This window comes from Leopardus geoffroyi, chromosome A1 (assembly GCF_018350155.1).
Source record: "Leopardus geoffroyi isolate Oge1 chromosome A1, O.geoffroyi_Oge1_pat1.0, whole genome shotgun sequence".
Classification (NCBI taxonomy): Eukaryota; Metazoa; Chordata; class Mammalia; order Carnivora; family Felidae; genus Leopardus; species Leopardus geoffroyi.
Window position 1 is genome coordinate 112,412,177 of NC_059326.1, and position 20,472 is coordinate 112,432,648.

At 51.4% G+C, this 20,472-nt stretch overlaps 1 protein-coding gene across 2 annotated transcripts in view; it reads left to right on the top strand.

Moving 5' to 3' along the window:
- The first annotated feature begins 13,240 nt into the window (after positions 1-13,240).
- The window catches only part of TGFBI (transforming growth factor beta induced), a 32,869-nt gene continuing 25,637 nt past the window's right edge, over positions 13,241-20,472 (top strand). Inside the window, exons 1-2 of one of the 2 annotated variants that reach the window (XR_006715201.1) lie at positions 13,241-13,489; positions 18,390-18,488. Coding sequence is in view for 1 of the 2 variants with exons in the window: in XM_045489737.1 (XP_045345693.1) it covers positions 13,356-13,489; positions 18,390-18,488 (233 nt within the window). In the remaining variant the exon portion in view is untranslated. The remainder of the gene's footprint in view (positions 13,490-18,389; positions 18,489-20,472) is intronic. The other variant, XM_045489737.1, reaches the window with a different exon arrangement.

Sequence of the window (20,472 nt, forward strand, 5' to 3'; positions counted from 1 at the left end):
ATATCTGTTCACACATCAAAATCGGGATTATGTGGGAGCACTTCACCTGCAAGGGGCATACAGACCCCGTGGCCTCAGAGCTGGGGCTTTGGGTCTATAGGGTGGATGAAATGTGTGGCTTGTCCCAGTCTGCCTTTCGATCCCAAGATCAGAGAAGAGCACAGAGTCAGCAGCAGGGCAGGGAGAGCAGTATTGTCTGTTTATACTCTCTCTCTGTGACTGAAGGTCAAATCCTGTCACCATCAGACAGACTAGCCTTTGTTGCTTCCCCGGAGTGGCCCTGGACACTCTCTCTCCCCCATACTTTCTGGGGCTTTCTGTTCCAGTTAATTTGCAAAATTAACTCCTGCAAATGAAACAAGAAACAAGATCTGGACACTGCAAATCCACCAACCGAGATCAGATATGTCTTTTGAGGCATGAAAGCAAAGATTTTCTGTGATTTTTCAGAGCCTTTCGAGTTGCAAGATTTTCCTGGAAATCCACAAGTAAGTGCTACTTGTGTACTAGAAACAATGAAATTCATTCTTACGGTTGGCTCCAGAGTGGTCAGTGATATCACCACACAGGCAAACACACTCCCTATCCCTCTGCTAGTGAAGGCTACATTTATGTCAAACTAATTTATGTGTTTCCAGTTTAAAAAATTCAGTTTATTTTCCCTGTGGTTGTGATGAGCAGGTTGGCTGACAAAGAAAAATCAGTAGAAGGAGACTTTCCCAAAGATCAGAAAAAGAGTAAAGCAGAATGTGAGAACACTTGGCTCTGTTGGCCTGACCAGTACATTGACCAAAGCCTGAGGTCTAGGGTGAAGTTCCCTGTACATGGAGACTTGGCCACTTGAACCATACTAGAGCCTGCCATTTTCTTTCTTTCTTTCTTTTTTTTAAATATAATTAAGTGTCAAGTTAGCTAACATACGGAGTATACAGTGTGTTCTGGGCTTTGGGACTAGATTCCCCGTGATTTTTCACTTACGTGCAATACCCAGTGCTCATCCCAACAAGTGGCCTCCTCGATGCCCATCACCCATTTTCCCTCTACCCCCCCCATCAACCCTCAGTTTGTTCTCTGTACTTAAGAGTCTCCCATGGTTTGACTCCCTCTCAGTTTGTAACTATTTTTTTTCTTCCCTTCCCCCATGGTCTTCTGTTAAGTTTCTCAAATTCCACATATGAGTAAGAACATAAGAGATCTGTCTTTCTCTGAATGACTTATTTCACTTAGCATATTACATTGTTGCAAATGGCAAGATTCCATTCTTTTTCATTTCTGAGTAGTATTCCATTATACACACACACACACACACACATATATACACACACACACATATACACCACATCTTTATCCATTCATCAGTCGCTGGATATTTGGGCTCTTTCCATAATTTGGCTAGTGTTAATAGTGCTGCTGTAAACATTGGTATACACGTGCCCCTATGAATCACCACTCTCGTGTCCTTTGGATATAAATGCCTAGTAGTGAGCCTGCCGTTTTCTAAGAGCACTTCTTTTTGCTTCTAAAAGTAGTCCCAACTTTCCTTTACAAGACCTTTAACATGTGTGTTTTCCAGGATGTCTTTCCTGACCAATCTCACCTGGCCCTGGTCACTCCTTTGGGTTTTCTTTCATGGCTGTGTGCCCCACCTCGGGTTGTAAGCCCTGTGAAGTCAGGAACAAACCATTTCTTGACTGTCCTCTCTGCAGCTCTAGAGGAAGCATTTTGTCAATAGGAGGGATGGGGTCCGAGGCTACCGACTCCACAGGTACCATTTCCTTACTGGCGGGATGTTTGAGCCCAAATCCAGCCCCTGTCTTCCTCATCGCTTAGGACTCCCCTTGCAAATAGGCCGTTTTGCACAACTGCCTTTTCCAGGAGACACCTTGCACTGCGGTGCTTGTGTTTGGCTGCAGTTAACTCCAAGGCCTGTGCCAGCCACACACTCAACAAGGGCCATGCTTCCAGCCAAGTGAGTCCTCTGAAATGAAAACACAAACAGGCCATCCTGCCGGGACCGGTAGCCGCCTGCTGCTAGCTGGGGAGGAAGGACTTTCATTAGTTATTGTCACTGAGCTGGCACTGTGCCAATCCCCACATCTGGAAACAGTTATGAAGAAAGAAGAGGCATGAAAGCCTGGGCCTCATGACCCTGCAGTGTTCCTTTCTGCTGCTTTATTTATTAATTTGCTGGTTTGGAGTGATCAGCTCAGGTCCCCAGTGTAAGTTACAGGAACCGAAGTTAAAAAGGGGCCACGACAGTCACAATACGCTCCGAAAACAGGCCAAGATCTTATTTATGGGGTCTTGGATGAACTTTACATCTAAATAAACATATTTTGAAGTTGCATAGTGTGTTGGACTTTAATCACCAAGCCAAGCCTTTCTAAGCTCTGCCTCGAGCTTCATGCTCCTCCCCAACTTGGCAGAACTCTGCCACATAGGTCTCCAGGGCACGCTAGGATTTGTGCTCATTGGATTTGGACATGCAGATAGAGCCTGCAGTTTGCGCGCGCGTGCGCGCGCACACACACACACACACACACACACACACACACACACACGGACACACTTGTTACCTCCCCCGCCTGCCTCCTTTAAACTGTAAGTAACTGAAATGTTTCAGTGGAGGCTGACCTGTGTCTGCACGCACCAGTGCCATGTGCTGTTAGCTGCTGACAGTGCCCTGAAGGTGAAATAGTCCCCAAGGCCTAGGGGCCTGTTGCAGAGTGCTTATTGGTTTGGAAAGTGCTATATGGAAGATGGGCTTTTTGAAAAGGACCCAAATTCAAACGTTAGGATATTTAGATTTCTATACAATGGAAGGGTGGAGAAGGATGGTCTTAAATCGAATGATCAAGAAGGCATTTTCCTTGGCCATTAAGAATGGATGCACAGAAAAGCAACTCTTCCAGGCTCTTGTAGGTCTCAGAAACTGTAAGGTGCTAACGAGAACCAGAAACCCAGACTAGCAGTATGTCTGTCTGTGGTACTAACTCTGTCTCTGGTTTGGGGTTTGATGAGTTGCAGTCTACCTTGCTGACTTGGCTTCCCTCCCAACCAGATGATGAATCACCTCTTCTGGGAAGAATCCCAAACCCCCTCCACTCCTCTCACCCTCGACCGACTAGCCAGCCACCATCCCCCCCTCGCCCCGTGTGGTTGGGTACTTTCCTTTGGAGCTCCTTTCTATGGAGCCATGTATTAAGCACTTATTTCATTGTATATACGCCTGGCTCCCCCACCAGACTGAGTGCCTCATGGACGGGGAATGACTGAGTCATTTCTGCAACTGCCACAGGCAGCCCGTCGCTGAGCTCGTAGCATGATTTCTGTGAGTGTTTGTACAATCAGTCCAGAACCACTTTGTGGAGCGAGACGGTTGACCCATGCATCGGCAGTAGCATTTTTTTTTTTTTTAATGACATAGAAAAATAGGACTTACTCAAACTACAGTTCAACTGTGACTTCAGAAACGTGCTAATTAATCCGGACACATCTTTTCTACAGACTCTGGGGGTCATTTTAATTCTTTTGTTGTCCTGGGATTCTGTTGTATTAAATGTTAATCTAAGTGACTGTGCCGTTAATTTGAAGAATTCTCAAGGACAGATAATTGATGTTTGATCAGTAATTTAAAGAGGAATAAAAGGAAAGTTTGGGTTTTTGTTTAAATGAGACTTGCCCAAGTGTTGTCGTATGTGGGGTTGTGCCAGGCACCCCAAAGAATTATCTTTCACTTCTTATGTTACACACTTTTACGATGCTTTAAGAGAAATGAGGGCTCAGAATACATAGTCCATCCGCAGTGTGAAATGTATTAGGAAAGAAAATGATCTGTCTTGCCAGCCAAAGAGTCAGACGGAGGTCATTGCTGGAGTACGGGAGGCTGCAAAGAGGGGTCTAGATAATTAAAGAGGAATGATGAGGCCTTGCCAGTGCTTGCTGCAGTATGTTTAAGAGTCCACATGTGCTGAGACCATAAGTTAGCTCTGGGAGCCTAGAGGCTACCTGATGGTAAATTGGGTGCAGGTGGGAATGTTCCCTTTGGGAGGTCCCAGGCCATGGGGAGCCCAGTGTCAGTGCTGCAAACTCCCTCAGGTGTCTGCTTAAGCCGTGGGGAAAAGACAGGGATGTGCTTCCCCCAAATTCAAGAAAGCAATTCTCGTCTTGCCCATGCCAGCTGAGTAGCATTTTTATTTGTTCAACGCAAATTCTGGAGACTTCATCAGAGGACCCTGCAAGTGGCTAATCTGGAGGAGCAGCAAGTCACTGCTATGGGAGCAGGTGGGTAATCCCTTCCCCTGTATCTGGGAGGCACAGGCTCATCTAGATTCACCAAGCAGTAAATACAGATGGTTCTTTCTGTAGGCTGGGAGTGGCCTAACGGTAAGGTTGTTGAGGGGTGCTAAATAATTCTAGTTGAGTCACTCAAAGGAACACAGATTTCATGGTGAAGATAAACGATGGTTCCACAGCTCAGTCCTCTGCCTCTCTGGGGTGGGAGGGAATGGCTCTGTGTCACCACGTTCCTCACCGAAGCTGCCTCATTCACCAGAAAGTCTGCTGGGGACTTGCAGGGGTTTGCTCAGTGAACATCTGTGCAAGCAAGAGAAAGTTCTAGAGCTTTCGAAAAGTGTGCAACTACACTGCCCGCCGAGGGGCATTCAACAGTGGTGTAGGCAGTGCGGCTGCTAGGACCTGGTGGGCCATCTGTGCTCAAATGCTGACTCTTCCGCTTACAGCTTCATCACTTCTCTGGCAAGCTCCTTCACCTCTCCCAGCCTTGCCTTTCTAACATCTGTAAAACAGAAAAAATAATGATTCCCACCCCATAGGATTATGTTAAGGAAGAAATGACTTAATGCACAGAAAGTACTTAAGACAGCACCTGCCGTTGGTCAGCTAGGAGTGTTGTGCAAACGGGTAAATAGTCCGTGTGTGCGCATACGTACAAGTATAGCCTGTGCATATGCGTGCACCTATGTGCCTTTCTCAGCTTCCCCATCGCTCTGAAGCTCACTGCCTTTCTAGAAACAGCCTCATCTAGGGGATCCCAGGGCTAAACCCTGCTTTTGCTGTCTTGGGAAGCAGCAGTCCAAGCCCCTTTCCGTGGCTCCTCTCATCACAGCATTTAGGCCCTCAAGTCTTGGTGAAAGGTCAGGAGCCCCATGGGTGGAAGGCTGAGGAGGAAATGCTGGGGAAGGCTGGGAGTGGGAGGGAGCCGGCTCGGAGAGGCAGCTGGTGCTGACAGGTGGGCTCTGGGCCCAGCCTGACTGCTGCGTGAGGGGCGGGGCGGGTCCAGAGAAGTCAGCGTGTGTATCACAGAACGCTGAAATGCAGAGTAATTTTGCCTCCATTTCAGGGTAAAGGTGCTGATCTAGAGAACGGGCATGTTCCAAAGTGTGCCAACCAGCAGGCAAGATGTGTCTGTTATCTCTCAAGCTGTCTGGCCTGCACAAATCACCTTCTGTACCATGGATTCAAATGTCCTGAGGCCTTTTGGGGGAGGCAGGGTGGGGGCAGGATCAGAGCATTTCTTAGGCACTTTCAACATGGCTCTCAGGATGGCTGCTGTAGAGCCACATCTCTCGATGGCTGCAACCTCTTCCCCCTTCTTCTGATGGTCACACAGCTTGCGGCTGAGGAAGTGGAGGCTTTCGCTGCATTTTAGCACGCGGTGGGGGGGGGGGGCAGTCAAAATCAGGATGTGACGTTGGGAGGGAAGGTGGGGAGGGGAGCCAGGACAAACATTTTTTTAAACCCCTTGGTTTCTGCCCGACTCTGAGGGCCACTTAGATCAGAATCCTAGCTGCGTGGAGGAACCACCAGCTAAAGTGGTGTCCGTCTCCGCTTACTCCAGACCCATCCGTTGCAATGGGTGGGGGTTGCACCAGGAGGGATTTAGGCTGGGCCTTCCAAAACACAGACAGCAGTCAATTACTGAGGCTGTAGCTGTTAACTGGGCTCCATGCGGAGCTATTCTGAAGTTCTAAAAGAAGAGCATGTGTAAACACTTGGGCTAAGTGTCATGGCAGGCCTAAGGGCTGACATGGGAAAGGAGAGCCTCCCTCAAGTGGGAAGGCCAAGGAACGAAGACGAGATGATAACACAGCAGCCCAGAAAGGTTACAGAATCTGCCTGAGGGCGCACAGCTTCTCAGGAGCAAAGCTGTTCTTACGTGAGTGGAGACCAGGAGGAGCCCAGTGCTCTGCATAGCGGAAGCAGAAGTGGGGCTGTGTGGGGTGTGGGCTGTGTGCTGTGTGCCTTGCCCCGCAGGAGCCAAGGCTGATGTCAAGATACGTGGGAGAGCAGGCTAGATCCATCAAAAGGAGGCATTCTATAGGAGCCTTAGCGGCCAGGCACAGCAAAAGAACGGCAATGCGTGGAAAGTAACTTTGGATGTAGGGATTATGGATGGGATCAGTTTTATTCTATGATCTAGCCTTTTCGGTGTTTTCCAAGCTCTGTATAATCTGCATGCGTTCTTTTTTTAACCAGAAAAAAAAAATGTCCATTAAAATGAAAGAAAACAGACCGGGAAGTCTGGATTTTCTCTCATAAACAATAGAAGCCATTGGGCATGTCCTAGGAGATCAGTGTTTCCAGAGAAGTGGTATTTGGGGAAGATAAGGCAGGCAGTGTTGGGAAAGGTGGATGGCGGCAGTGAGGGTAGGGTGTCAAGGAGACTGGCTGGGGACTGCTGCTGGTGAGAAGTGAGGCAGTGGGGTATTTGAGTGCTACCTGGGGGAGCAGAAACATCTGGAGAGGTGTGGAAAGAATGCTTGGAGGGTCTTGGTGACCGTTTGCACGTGGGGGGCAAGAAGAGGGAAGAGGCAAAACTTGCTGTGGGGTTTCCAACCCTGGGCGGTGCCCTTGGCAGGAATATAGAAGCCAAGAGGAGTCGGAGGAAGGAGAGGAGTGGGACAAAGCAGCCATTGGGGCTTGCTGGAGTTTGGAATGCATTGCCTTTGGGTGATGTCTATTTTTTTGAGGCCTTTGCCCTCCAAGCAGGAAAACTTGAGGGGAGTAGAGAAAAGGCATGGGTTAGCTTTGTGTCTCAAGTTCCCTACTGTGGGTATCACTCCTCGAAAGTATTTGAGGTCAGGCAACCTCAAAAGTGCCTGCGGATTCTTCTAGGAGATTTTATCTGAGCCAAATCAATGCAACTCTCGTGTGAAAAATCCATTTCCCTGGAAAATGAAGTTGGGTTCTAACCAACAAGTAGTAGCGTTTGGCAAGCCTTGATTAAGAAAGCCAGTGTTTGGAGAAGTTGCGACAACAGCCAGTCATTTAGGAAAGTAAACACTGGGGACCTCATGCCATTTTAGGGCTGTGACAGTTGGTTCTGTCCCCTTCAGATGTAGAGGTTGACGCTGCAGGTTTAAGTGCTTGCTGTTACCAGCCTGTGGACCACCCAGGCCCCCCTTTGCAGGCTTTGAAAAGCAAGAAGAATTGAAGGTGACCCCGACCAGACACAGTTTCCTTTCCCTGTTCATTGTGAAGACACTGAATATCTAACAACTGGACTTAGCAAAACAAAAGACAAACCACCTGCCAGTCACCACGGTATCTTGACCGACATTCAGAAAGTCAGCTGGGCCTCAGTGCAGCAGCTGACCACTTTCCAACGTGCTCATGTCGCTGGTAAAAATTTTCAGGTGTCTTTCTCTTTGTCGATGTCTGTATTTCTTGAAAAGCTTTACATGAATTGAATCGTAGTTTAAACTCATCTGAGCTTTACCTGTTTAACCTAAAACGCCACTGGCCTATGTTTCTCAGACTTTGACATGCACACAAATGACCTGGTGATCTGTTAAAATACAGTATCTGACAGGGGGTGGGGGTGTCTAAGATTCTGCATGTGTTCCACACGTTCTCAGGGGCAAGGTTATGGTACGCCCTTGACAACCCAAACCCAAATTCCCCAAATGGCACTGCAGTAACCCCTCAATTTTAGTAGACAGGGCTGTTTCTTGCATTTGTCAGGGGGATAGAGAATTGCTGTGTGAGGTACTGTTCTAAATGCTGTGTGTTGTACAAAGAATGGAAGCTTGGGGCGCCTGGGTGGCGCAGTCGGTTGAGCGTCCGACTTCAGCCAGGTCACGATCTCGCGGTCTGTGAGTTCGAGCCCCGCGTCGGGCTCTGGGCTGATGGCTCAGAGCCTGGAGCCTGTTTCCGATTCTGTGTCTCCCTCTCTCTCTGCCCCTCCCCTGTTCATGCTCTGTCTCTCTCTGTCCCAAAAATAAATAAACGTTGAAAAAAAAATTTTTTTTTCAAAGAATGGAAGCTTTCCCCCAGATGTGACTCATGTGTTCCTTTAAGTTGGATATGTCATGCCAAAGCTCATCCTTCTTTCTCCCCAGCAAGTCTTAGGGTGCTGAAGAGCTAATTCGCTACATGGCGGCAGCTTTTTTAGGCCGAGTGCCCTCTGGAAATTATTTTGGCCATGTCATCTGTCCCCACTGATGCACAGACATCACCAGGAACTCTGGGGAGGATGGCCAGAGGGAGGTATGAAGTGGACCAAGCTGCGAACCCCAGTTGTCCCACCCACAGACCCCCAAACCAGTTTCTCTCGGTTTCCTTTGTGGGGAACTTGCTGGAACCACTAATTCGTCGTGATGTTTAAGGCGCGTCGTCAAGCACAACAGGGTTATTTTCAAAAACTGGACCGTTTTTGGTGATCTTACATGAGCCACAGAATGTGAAAGTAGTCATTTTTATAAAGTGCCTGAGAAAGCCTAGTAATTATTGTTCCAAACAAGCCGGTCTTTCTCTTCAGTTTGTCTGACATGGAAAGAAAAAGAAAATCCCTTCCAAGTGAGCGGTCTTTTAGTGAGCTGTGCTCGCCCTGGCTGGATCCAGGTCAGCGGGGATGGGGGACCCCTGCTTTTCTCTCCAGCTGCATCTTGTCCTGTGGTCCAAAAACACCCCTCCAAGCAGCTGTCTCTGGTGGGAGAGCATGTTTACAATCACGGCGCTCTGTGTTTTACAGTTTCCGAGAGGGGCAGTGGTGGGCAAGAACGGGATTTATTTTTTACTTACATCTAAACAGTCAATGAAATATTACTGTAATCTCTTACTGAGCTCATGGAAAAACTCAAGTCATCGAATGTTAGTTTTACAGATGAGGGAAGTTTTACAGCAACATTACCTGACTGGCTCCAAAGCCCGTAAATCTTGCTACAGGGAGAGTTAGGCTGGCAAAGCAGGGCTCCCGGGCTCTTACACACAAGATGCATCTTCCCTAAAACTGCGATGCAGCTAATGCTCCAGCCCCGGGGGGAAATTTCAAGCCTGGGCTTGGATCTCTTTGAGTGCTTCCTAATGTCCTGTGCCAAGCAGTCATGTTGAAACAGAGAAACGTTCTGCTTGAAATTAATTAAAAGATCATTTTCACATGATCGCTTCTAGAGTTGTTAATCAGTGACCTCTATTATATAAAACAGTTACTGGGGAGAAGTAAGCGACTCATATGCATCGACCACTTGACTTGAGTTATATTATAATCTACCCTAAGTCCTATGGGGTAGTTTTGATGATCATCTCTATGAGATAAGTAGCAGTTGAAGCTCAGAGGAATTGATCAGCTTGCCCAAGGCCACACAGCTTATAAGGAGCTGGGATTGGAACACAGGCCATCTGCCTCCAGAGCCTGTATTCAACAGCTTTGTTATACTGGTGTCATTACTCAGGCAAGACTGGCTGTCTACTTGGTGGATCCTGCGTGGGACAAACGTGAACCAGCTGCAAACCTGAACCATCAAGCGAAATTGCCAAGGGCTGCTTCCTCCCTTTCCTTCCCAGAAACTTCCTGTCGTTTCTTACCCTACCCTTCTTGTCAAAGCCACCCCAAATTTATAAAGGAGTTATTTTATAGCAGCTCATACTCAGATGCCAATCCATGGAGGCTGCTGTGTGCTCAGACCTCAGCCCAGCCAATGCAGCCTTCCCAGCCGGTGATCTGAGAGGCCATCCATCTTGACTCAGTGAGTGGGGTCATTGCCAAAGATACCTCTCTCTTTGCTTGGCCACTGGCTGAGCAGAAGTCAGCAGATAGGATTTTTTGATGGGAAAATCACCAAAATAGTTCTTCCTACGCTGCTCTCTGGATTTTCTCCCAGAGACTCCAGAAAGAAAAAAAAAAGAAGAAGAAGAAGAAGAAGAAGAAGAAGAAGAAGAAGAAGAAGAAGAAAGAAAAAAGAAATGATAATAAGCACCACAATGAGGAAAGAACTCATAGATAAAGTGGAGCTAAATCCTAGGGGCCCAAACCCAGAACCTAGGGCAGCAGGAGAGACATTTTCCTCTCTCAGAAATTTGTTTTCAGGAAAGTGCATTTATTCCAGACTGAAGTGTGTATTTGATAGTGCTCCCCAGTGAGCAGAATGAGCCTCATCTGGACAGAGATAGGCAAAGGGAATATTTTCCCCAAAGTGGCAGAGGTCCCCAGTGCTGAGCCTGGCCCCCACAGCTAGCCAGCAGAGTGAATGTCCCAACCTTCCCTTCTGGGGAGGTGGGGAGGGGAGGAGACAAGGAGGGCATCAGGGAAGGTCAATGTCAGGACCACTCCAGATCACCTCCTGGTCTTCAGGGCAGAAGACACAAGTGGGGTTTCCAGGAAACTATAGCCTTCTGGTCTTTGGCTTCCTGAGTGCCAGCCAGAGGCTAGAAGCCGCTTTGTGATACGATCCAGCTGGAACTCTGTGCCCCAGCTGACAGTGGTGGTAGCTCTGTGAAATCCTCCTCTCCATTGGCCGCCCTTCAGGGTTTCTTCTCTGCCTGCCTCTCCGCCTCTCAGATGGATCCTTCCACAAGCTCGGACCTGCTTCCTCACCTCCCTTCCCCTTGCTCTTCCTCCTTGTCTTTTCCAACGCAGGAGCTGCAGAGAGCTCACCTAGTCCACGGTTTGGCCACCACCTGCTGGTGTGCTGACTCAAATCTGTATCTCCAGGCCTCAGGATTCCCCTGGCCCCTGGCCCTGTGAGGGCAGGTCTGTCCTGGGCCTCTCCATCTGGAAATGCAGGGGTCTCAGAAGGCATGATGTGGACACACCCGGACTCGTGGTTCCCTCCCCACTGGCACCTCAGTGTGCCCTTCCCAGGGTGCTCATCATGTATCCAGTCATCTGAGCCTCAAGCCTTGGTTAACTCTGACTACCCCCCCTCCCTCCCTTACCCTCCAGTGCCCACGGGGTTTCCAAGTCCAGTCAAGGCTACCCTGAAATCTCCCTGCAACCTGTCCTCCCCTCTCGACTCCCTCTGTTCCCCCTAAATCAGGCCCCCAATAGCTCTTCCTGCCCCTTCCCCCGGCCCTCAACTGCTCTGCTCCCCTCCTCTCCTTGCACCCCACACTCTGATGACCCCTTCTTCTCTTTCTTCTTCCTTTCCATCAGCATTCTAACATGTACAAGCCTCTCTTGATTTTGTCTTCACCTGACCTCCGTCCTGACTCTCCCCTTCCCTTCCCAGACAGGATTCTTGAGAAGAATCTTCTCTACTCCATACTCGTGTCACCACTCCAACCACTGCAGTCTGGCTTCAGCCATCCTGCTGCGCACAACCAGGTCCCCAGGGGCTCTCTGTAACTCGGCAGGCTGAGTCTGTCATGTATACAGTAGTGCTGCTAACAGCCCCTCCTTGCGGGGCCCCCTCCCCAGTGTAGCTCCACACTCCCCATCTCATGTCCCTCTGTCAGCTGCACCACCTGCCTGGTGACTGCTCTGTGCCCTGCCTCCTCCCCATCATTGCTGTCACCCACCTGCTGCTTTGCCTGCCCTCCCCCAGAGTTCAGGGACTCCTGCAGCTTCAGCTTCATGCAGGCCCAGGGTGACGCCCACGTGGGAATCTCCACACCCCAGCCCCCCCAGAGAGCCACATCCCACATCCAGCTGTCTGTGGGACCCTCCACCTGGTTGAGTCACAAGCACATCAACCTGAGAGGATCCAAAACCACTTACCCTCTCCTGGCAAACCTGCAACCCCGTCCGTGTCCCTTATTCTAAAAATGGTATCACCACCCGCCTGGATGCCCATGCCAAGAGCACCTTGGTCATTGTGCCTCCTCCTTCTCCCCTTCTTACGTACAGCGTCCAAGTCCCGCTGAGTGTGTTACCTCCTCCATGGAACCCCTGGAGTTTGTCCGCCTCTCTGAATGCCCACCTCCACCACTATTGGTCCAGCTCTTACATGGTCCCCCTCCTAGTCACCTGACCTTCCCACCCCAGGCTCGCCCTGTTTTGCCTGGGCCTCTCCCAGCCTGTTCCTGACACTGATCATGTCACTTGCCTGCTTTTCCGTCACCTGCACGACTCTTAGTTTGGGTCTGGGTCCTGTGACGTGTCATCCCGCTTCCTCTCTCCTTGACCTCCCTGTTCCTGAATGCATGCCGTGGTTGCCTGGCTAACTCCTTTTCACCCTCAGGCCGAGGAACAGGTGTCACTTCCATAGAGCCAGGGGTCTCCTCCCGGCCCCCCAGGCCCCAGCTGCCACTCTCCATGGCACGGTATCGGCTCAGGGATCTCCAAACGGTGAGCTTTTTCAGAAAGAGCCTCGATCTCCTTTGCTAGCACGTCTCTGTCTCCCCAGGGCTACCAGTGCCAGGTAACTGGTGGGTGATTAATAGGTGTTTGGATGGATACTTAGCTCCCTCCCATGTGACTGTCTGCTTAGGCACTCTGCGCTGCTCCGGGCCAGGAATCTAGCCCCTTCTTCCATCTCTTCACAGCATCCATCTGGCGCGTGGTGCTGCAGAGACGTTTACTTAAAGAGAATGAGTGTGTACCAAGGCGAGGGACCCCACCCTTCTCCAGGGTTTCCAAGGGTAGCTTACCGTCTAACAAAACCTGCCCCGTGTATTTTTAGCTTCTGGCAGTCATAAGGTTTACTCCTTATCTGTCTGCCAGTTAGCAAGCCCTGGGGTGAGTGCTCTTCCCGAAATGCAGAGGCCGAGTGTGATGGGAGTGCGGTGGGCATCAGCGGTGCCCGTCAGTCACCCCTCTCCCCCAGAGTTTTGTACCCTCAGACCAGGGAGGGACCTCGGAGCTGGGCAAGCTGCGGGCCTGGAGGACAGAGACGTGTGAGGAACCCAGCACACCACCGCCCCGCCCGCCCCGCTGTCCCCGCTGCCAGCCCCCCACACCCGCTGCGCTGCCGGATGACCCGTGGCCCCGGGGAGGGCGCAGCGGGGAGCGCGGGCCTGGGGCTGCGGGGGTGCCGCGCAGCGGGGGCGGCGGGTCGGAGGCGGGGGCGCCGGCTTCCCCGCCCCTCGCGGCCGCTCCCTCCCGCTCGCCGCCTACTTAACCTGGCCCACGGCGGCGACGCTCTCACTTCCCGAGGTCCGCGTCCTCTCGCTCCATGGCGCTCCTCGTACGGCTGCTGCCCCTCACCCTGGCGCTGGCCCTGGGCCCCGCCGCCACCCTGGCGGGCCCCGCCAAGTCGCCCTACCAGCTGGTGCTGCAGCACAGCCGGCTCCGGGGCCGCCAACACGGGTAAGCCGGCCGCCGCGCCGGGGGTGGCCGCGGGACGGGCCGGGGGCGCAGGGGACAGAGCGCAAAAACGCCGAGCAGGCAGCACGGGGAGGCCGGAGGGACCGGCCCTGCACCGGGTGAGGGAAGGAGGTGGGGGACCTGGAGGGCAAGCCCGTGGCACGGGCTTCGTAGAGGAAGGGGTGGGAGAACTGAGCGGCAACACCGGCCCTCGGGACAAGAGCACTGGACGACCGACGCTTTCAGCTTCCTCTCCCACGGGTAGGAAGGGGGAGTTGGCGGCCGTGCCCAGAATAACCGTGGAAAAGGTGGCCAGGGCAGAGAGGAAGCCCACCCGCAGGGCACATGGTCCAGTGCAGCCAGGGCCTTGTCCGGAGAGCGCCTACAGATGTGGCACTGGAACCGCACAAGGTGGCACCGTCTAAAGCCCATGGGCTCCTGTTCACCTGGTCAGGCTCAGCGCCCACCACCTGGCTCCAGGCAGTGCTCACCAGGTACCCCAGGGGCCGAGCGGCACCTCCTCCCCTGCCAGATGAAGAGCAGAATTCCGTGGGCCTCACGCATGCTGTGTAGACTGGGAAGCTGAGTCCAGAGAGGACACATCCCTTTTCTCTAGTCCTGCCCTGGAGCCAACACTGGAATCTGTCTTAAAACACTAACTGGGATCATAAATGTGGCACATGATCCTCGCAGATATTCCTTTGAGACACTGACGCTGATGTGTTGGCTGAAGGAGGCAAACCCAGGCAGAGGGTCTGACCTGGTAAAGACACCAGCCCAGACCCAGGCAGGGACAGGTGATATTTCTACATCCCAGACTAGACCATCCCGCTTCACACTCACCCGGGCTTTGCCATAGCTGCCAGCCCGTCCTGTTGCACGAACTCTTTTTTCACAAGTAAGTAAAACCATACGTGGATAGAGTCATGCCACTGGGTCTGGCATTCGAACCCAGGTGGTGCCCTGGGCACATGACTGGGCAGACCTGTACTCGGGTCAAAACTCACTGTTGGGGGTGACTACAGGTGACTTCAGAGGCCTCACTATGCCTTGGCTCCCCACCCTTAGGAATGCTCCAGGGGTGGGTGCCGGCTGCCCCCCACAGAGAGCAGTTGTCCTAGTTCCCTCTGCCTTGGGCCCACCTGGCCTTTCAGGTGCCCAGGGCTGCGAGGAGGGGGACTTCTGCAGACTGGCAGGGTGAGCTGCGGCCTCAGTGCCCTCCTGGAAAGAGTAGAGCACGGGAGAATGTCCTGGGGTCTTGAGGGAAGGGGGAGAATCACCTTCGACTGAGGCTGTGTGTACAGAAGGACGAGGGGGGCAGCTCAAAAAGTTGAGGGGGATCATAAGAGACGTAAAAGTCAAAAATTGTGCAACTGGCATCTTCATTGTCTCTGCCCAGCTCACCTTTCCCCTCTTGCCTTTCTTGCCAAAGAAGCATGTTCTGTTTGGGTGCCGCAGTCTGCGTGGGAGGTTTCTGTTCCTTCTGTATGTTAGCCACTAAGTCAGGAGAAGGTCCCGATAGCATGCCAAGCAGCGCTGTCCCCCAGAGTGGGATCTCCATGCACACCACAGTGAGGCTTCCCCAAAGGTGTTGTCAGGGCTCCACCAAGAGTCATCTCGATAGAGAAGCTCCTTCCCTTCAGAGCTCAGAAGAGACAATGACCAACTGAAAAGTAGGACTTCTTTTTTTTTTTTAACAAGGCGAGTGCTCTTTGTTATGGATTTCAGATATTAGCTCAACTTCCTCTGCACCCCTCTTCCCCATGCCCCTGCAGGCCAATCCTGTTGTTTTGCTTCTTGGGGGGGGGGGGTGCAAAGGAAGGCCTCTAGGAAGGCCTGTGGAGATCAGGGATGGGCAGAATGGTCTGGGAAGTCACACACACACACCCTCCCCAGTAAAGTGTGGGTGTGCAGGCAGGTGAACTGTGTCCAAACGCTTGCAGGCACGGTTGCATTTACTGTGATCTAACTGTCCCTGAAAATTCCGAGGGACTGCCTGGCCTTGCACGTAGGTGTGGCACCCTGTGCAAAATGGGTAACCCTGTTCAAGCCCCAACCCTTCATTCAAAGTGAGAAGTGGCGGAGAGGGAAGAAAAATCTGCTCTTTTCAGGCAATGCGGCATGCTCCAAGACGTGAAGGAGAACTAGGAAGTGTGCCTTGCCCACGGACAGTGTTTTATCACCCCACACCCCCATCTCCACCACAGCTCGGGAGGTCTGTTGTTCGTGTTCCCATCTTACAGGTGGGGAAACTGCAGCTTAGTGGGATGGAGTGACTTAGTCCCAACATGGGAAGCTGTTCGGAGAGTAGAGACTGTAATGTGACCTCTTGACTCCCAGCTGCATCCATGTTGCTACAGGGAGGGGAAAAGAAATAACAGACAGAGAAGTAGAAACGCATTTGCACTTCTGACTCCCAACATCCAAAACTGGACTGGATTTCCTGAAGCATTTGAGTTTCTTTTTTTTTTTTTTTTTTATGTTTATTTATTTTTGAGAGACGGAGCAGGAGTGGGGGAGGGGCAGAGAGCGAGAGGGAGACCCAGAATCTGAAGCAGGCTTCAGGCTCTGAGCTGTCAGCACAGAGCCCGATGTGGGTCTCGAACTCACACCAGGAGATCGTGACCTAAGCTGAAGTCGGACGCTTAACCGACTGAGCCACCCAGGTGCCCCAAGAGGCACTTGATTTTCAAATCCGAGTTGAACAGCAGAACTGTTGTGCTGGAGGCAGAGGGCCCAGAAATGGCTAGGTCGTTTCTATTAAACTTCAGCCTAGATTTCCTGTGTATACAGCCCACCCCTCCCCCCGCTGCTGTGAGTGGGAGCCACCCCCAGCCTCTGCTCCTGTCTCAAAGGGGCCGCAACAGTGGAAACTCACTCCACAGAGGAATGTTAGAGCCACATCCACAAGAGACTCACTGAAGATTCGCCAGCCGCCTACGGAAAGTTGCAGGGAATTCATCGACAGTAATTGTTTCCTGCTTGGGCAGATAGAAGAACTTCTGAGGTTGTACAGCAATAAACAGTACCTAGGGCTGGAGTGTGGCCAGTGGGGACTCTCCAGGGGTTATCTGGGGACGGCTGTAACCTGTGAATCCCAGGCGGCAAACGGAGGAGCAAGGTGGCTTCGGTTAGAATCCTCTGGAGGCTGTGGGCATCTGGTCAGACCCAGCTAGGACTAAGGGGACACGGGCTTACCTCCCTGCCAGCCTGTGATTTGCCGCCCCCCGACTTCCCTTGCCCTCTGCTTCTTACGCCGACTCACGAATATTTAGTGTGCCTCCTTGGCCCGTGCACCTTTGCCTCCTAAGCCACAAAGTGGGCAAAGAAGTGACCTCCGTATGGTAGAAGAGAGAGGGCAGAGAAGCAAAAGGTCAGTGCGCCCTCCTACCTAATAACCCGATTCTGACTTTTTGAGAGCTGACCACGTTCCTGCGGCTGATATGATGGGGATGGTAGGTGTAGCTGTTGCTGCAGTACCCATGGCCTCCTGGCAGCAAGTGATGATTGCTAAGCACGTTTTTAAAGTAACAGAGGAGGTGATATATAAAAATGACACCTGAATCTCTCAGGACACAGAGGTTTTGTGGAAGCCCTCAGTCTCTTCGCTTTGTTTTCCTCCGACTTGTGGTTCAGCCGAGGAACTTCCTGCCTCAGGTCAGGGAGACCCCCTCCCAATTGTCTCCCGCTACACAGCCACAGCTAACTCCTTTCCCCCGGGGCTCCTAATGAAGATCCTGCCACTGTGTGGCCTGAGCATGGTTTGGGTCACGACTCCGTACATTGGTTAAAAGACACACCAACAAACCCCCCCAGCTCTGGGAAGGGGGGCTTCTCAGCAGAACCCTGGGCGTTGCACTGAGCTTTTCCAGCATTCCCGAGAACTCCTCCAAGTGGGTGGTCCCAGCAACAGTATCTTCAGCAAGGTCATTTCCAAGCTCTTGCTTCACCCTGACCCAGTGCTGGGCCCCGTGTAGAATGTAAAAGCAAGAACAAGGCAGCGCACCTACCCTCAAGGGTCTTTGGGGGGGGTAATTGGAGAGAAGAAAGATATGTACTCTGATCAGTTTTGGATTCTGTTTGGTACCAAGCATCAAACAAGGGCCGTATTTTGGGGTAGATTTGCACAGGAGAGGGTCACCTGGGACACTGGAGGGAGGCTTTCTGGGGACAGTGGACTCAGGCAGGGGCCTAACTAGTGAATGGCTGAGAGTCCATTGGGAGAGTGTCGCCTACCAAGGTCCTCACCTCAGCCAGCATAGTAGTGTTCAGAGCCAGGCTCCTAGCTTAGGGATGTGGAGCGTGTCTGTGTGGAGCTGCCTAGGAGGTGCCGGGCTCAGACTTTGGCCTCCTCTCATGACAGAGGGGCTGGCTATGTGCACTGGGATGCCCAGTTAGAGCCTATGGACATTTTGGCTCAGAGGGGGGTTGGGGGTGCAGAGAAGGGCTGGGGGCTTCTCTCAAAGCTGCCTGGCTTCACAAACGTACTACTTAGCTAGCTTTCTCAATCTGTAATGTGATCTAAAAATGTTAAGATGCTTTTATTTACACGGACCCACTACCTATGTCAAAGAAGGATACTTCCATGAAATTATGTCAGTGTGGGAGATACACTTTGACAGGGTTTAATTTGGTAGGAAACTTGCAGGGGAGCTCGAAATCAAGGGAGACAGTATCTGCCCCCGAGCCACCCCGCAGGTCCCAACACTGACATGACTGTGCCTTCTCCATATCTAGAACATTCTAATGACCCATTCTAAAACATTCCCATGACAATTCTAGAACATTCTAACGACCCATTCTAGAACATTCTAACGACCCTGGAAGGCCCACATGGCGGGAAGGACATGGTAGTCGGGTAGAGGTGCCGACCGTCCTGCTGACACCACTGCTTTTATTTCAGCCCCAACGTGTGTGCTGTGCAGAAGCTCATCGGCACCAACAAGAAGTACTTCACCAACTGTAAGCAGTGGTACCAGAGGAAGATCTGTGGCAAATCAACGTGAGTATCTGTAAGCACTCGAGACTGCCAGCCACCTCAGAGGGCACACTGCACGTAAGCCAGTTGCAGGGCCCCTGGGCCAGGGCCGGCCTTCTGAAAGGTTAGGCTGCCTAAGGAGTCACGCAGATGCATGTGCAAACGTGTCACGCAGCTGTGTCCTGGGGAGGGGTGCTTTTAGGAGGCTGGCCAACTTTTTTTTTTAATTCTTTTTTTTTTAATCTTTATTTTTGAGAGAGAGAGGGAAAATGACAGTGCAAGCAGGAGAGGAACAGAGAGAGAGGGAAACCCAGAATCCAAAGCAGGCTCCAGGCTCTGAGCTGTCAGCACAGTGCCCGATGCGGGACTCAAACCCATGAACAGCGAGTTTGTGACCTGAGCTGAAGTCGGATGCTTAGCCGACTGAGCCACGCAGGTGCCCCAGGAGGCTGGCCAACTTTGGTTTGCGTTTTTAAGGCTCCTGACAAGACTTGGATACATTCTTCAGGGCTGCTGTGGGATTATAAGCAGCGTGAACCATGGTGTGTGTGTGCATGTATGTGTGGGGATGCTTCTCAATACTCACCAAGTGGTACAGAGTCAGTAGAGATGCCACTGGCCTGTGTCTCTAGGAAAGAGAGCCCACTGGTGAACTTACACGGCACTCCTGCTCTGCAGTCATAAGGTAAACACCCCCAAAAGACTGGATGCCTAGAAACTTGCATGTTATGAGGCAGCAAACGTGTTAAAAACATAGGCTCAGGCTCCCTTGCTTCAGATGCTGGCTGTGCCACTTAGTTGGGCAGGCAGCTTCACCGTTGGAACCCTCAGTTCCCTCATCTGTCAAATGGGAACAACAAAGGACTGCCTTATAGGATCATCATGAGGATTGAATGAAGGACTGCATTTAAGGCTGAATAAGGTGCCTTGCATATAGTAAATGCTCAGTAAATGCTACCTGCTGTTATTTGCAGATCTAGGCCATGCAGACAGTGGTGAGAGTGCCAACGGGGTGTGGAACAGTGTGGTTACAACAGGGCTTTTCAGTGCCTCTGTCAGCATCCAGGGAGGTGGCATTCGCCCCAGTTGTGCTGCCTGGTGGAAACAGGGTGGCATGCATGTCCTAACAGAATTCCTGGGAGGCTTCATCTGTTTTGGCACCAACAGTCAACCGATCTCAAAGCTGGCTGTCTGCTACAGACAGGAAGAAGTGCTATGAGAAACCTCCTGGGCCACTTTTGAGCGCCTGACCTTCCTCTTGTCTGCATACTAGGAGGATTAAGAGCTTCTAAGCCACTCTCTTGAACTCTTTCCCATGTTAGGGAATTTTAAATGTATTGCTTGGGACATTGCTTTTGAGTAGACGTCTCCTTCGGCTTCATAACCTGCGAAGGAAGGGAAAATGCTCTTTCCTGAAAAAGTACATAGAAAAGAAATATCCCAGCCTATGACCCTGACTGCTTTAGGCAATTATCAATCCTGGTATGAATCAGGAGAAATTAGGGCTCATGGCAGAGCAGGGGAGAGACGGCAGCTCCCTGGGAGCTTGTCAAGGGCAGATCCATGACAGCTGGCTCTCGCTTGACCACACCCAGCCTCAAAGGTAAGGGCTGAGTGAACTAAGAGGACGTACCTTCTGGGTTCAGTTGAGTAAACACCCAGCAGTGTTTGCTGCCGTGGACAAAAAGAGATTAATGCAAATTCTATACCATACATCCTTCCATGGTGTCCTTCCATGGTGTTTGTTACACAGACAACAAAAAAGTCTTTAGTACTGTTTGATTTTTCCCATGTGTGTGTATTATCTACTCGATGTAACAGTGAATTAATTACTTAATTAAGCATAGAGGTAGGCTGCACATAATTGCTTCTTGGAAGGTGACCAAAGACCTGTACCAAGCAAATAGCCCTTCTACATCTCGGAGCCCTGGGTTTCAAGAGTTGCACACTTTTGTTAGTCCTGGTTTCCCTCAAGATGAGACCCACCTGTAATGTCAAGCTGGCCTCG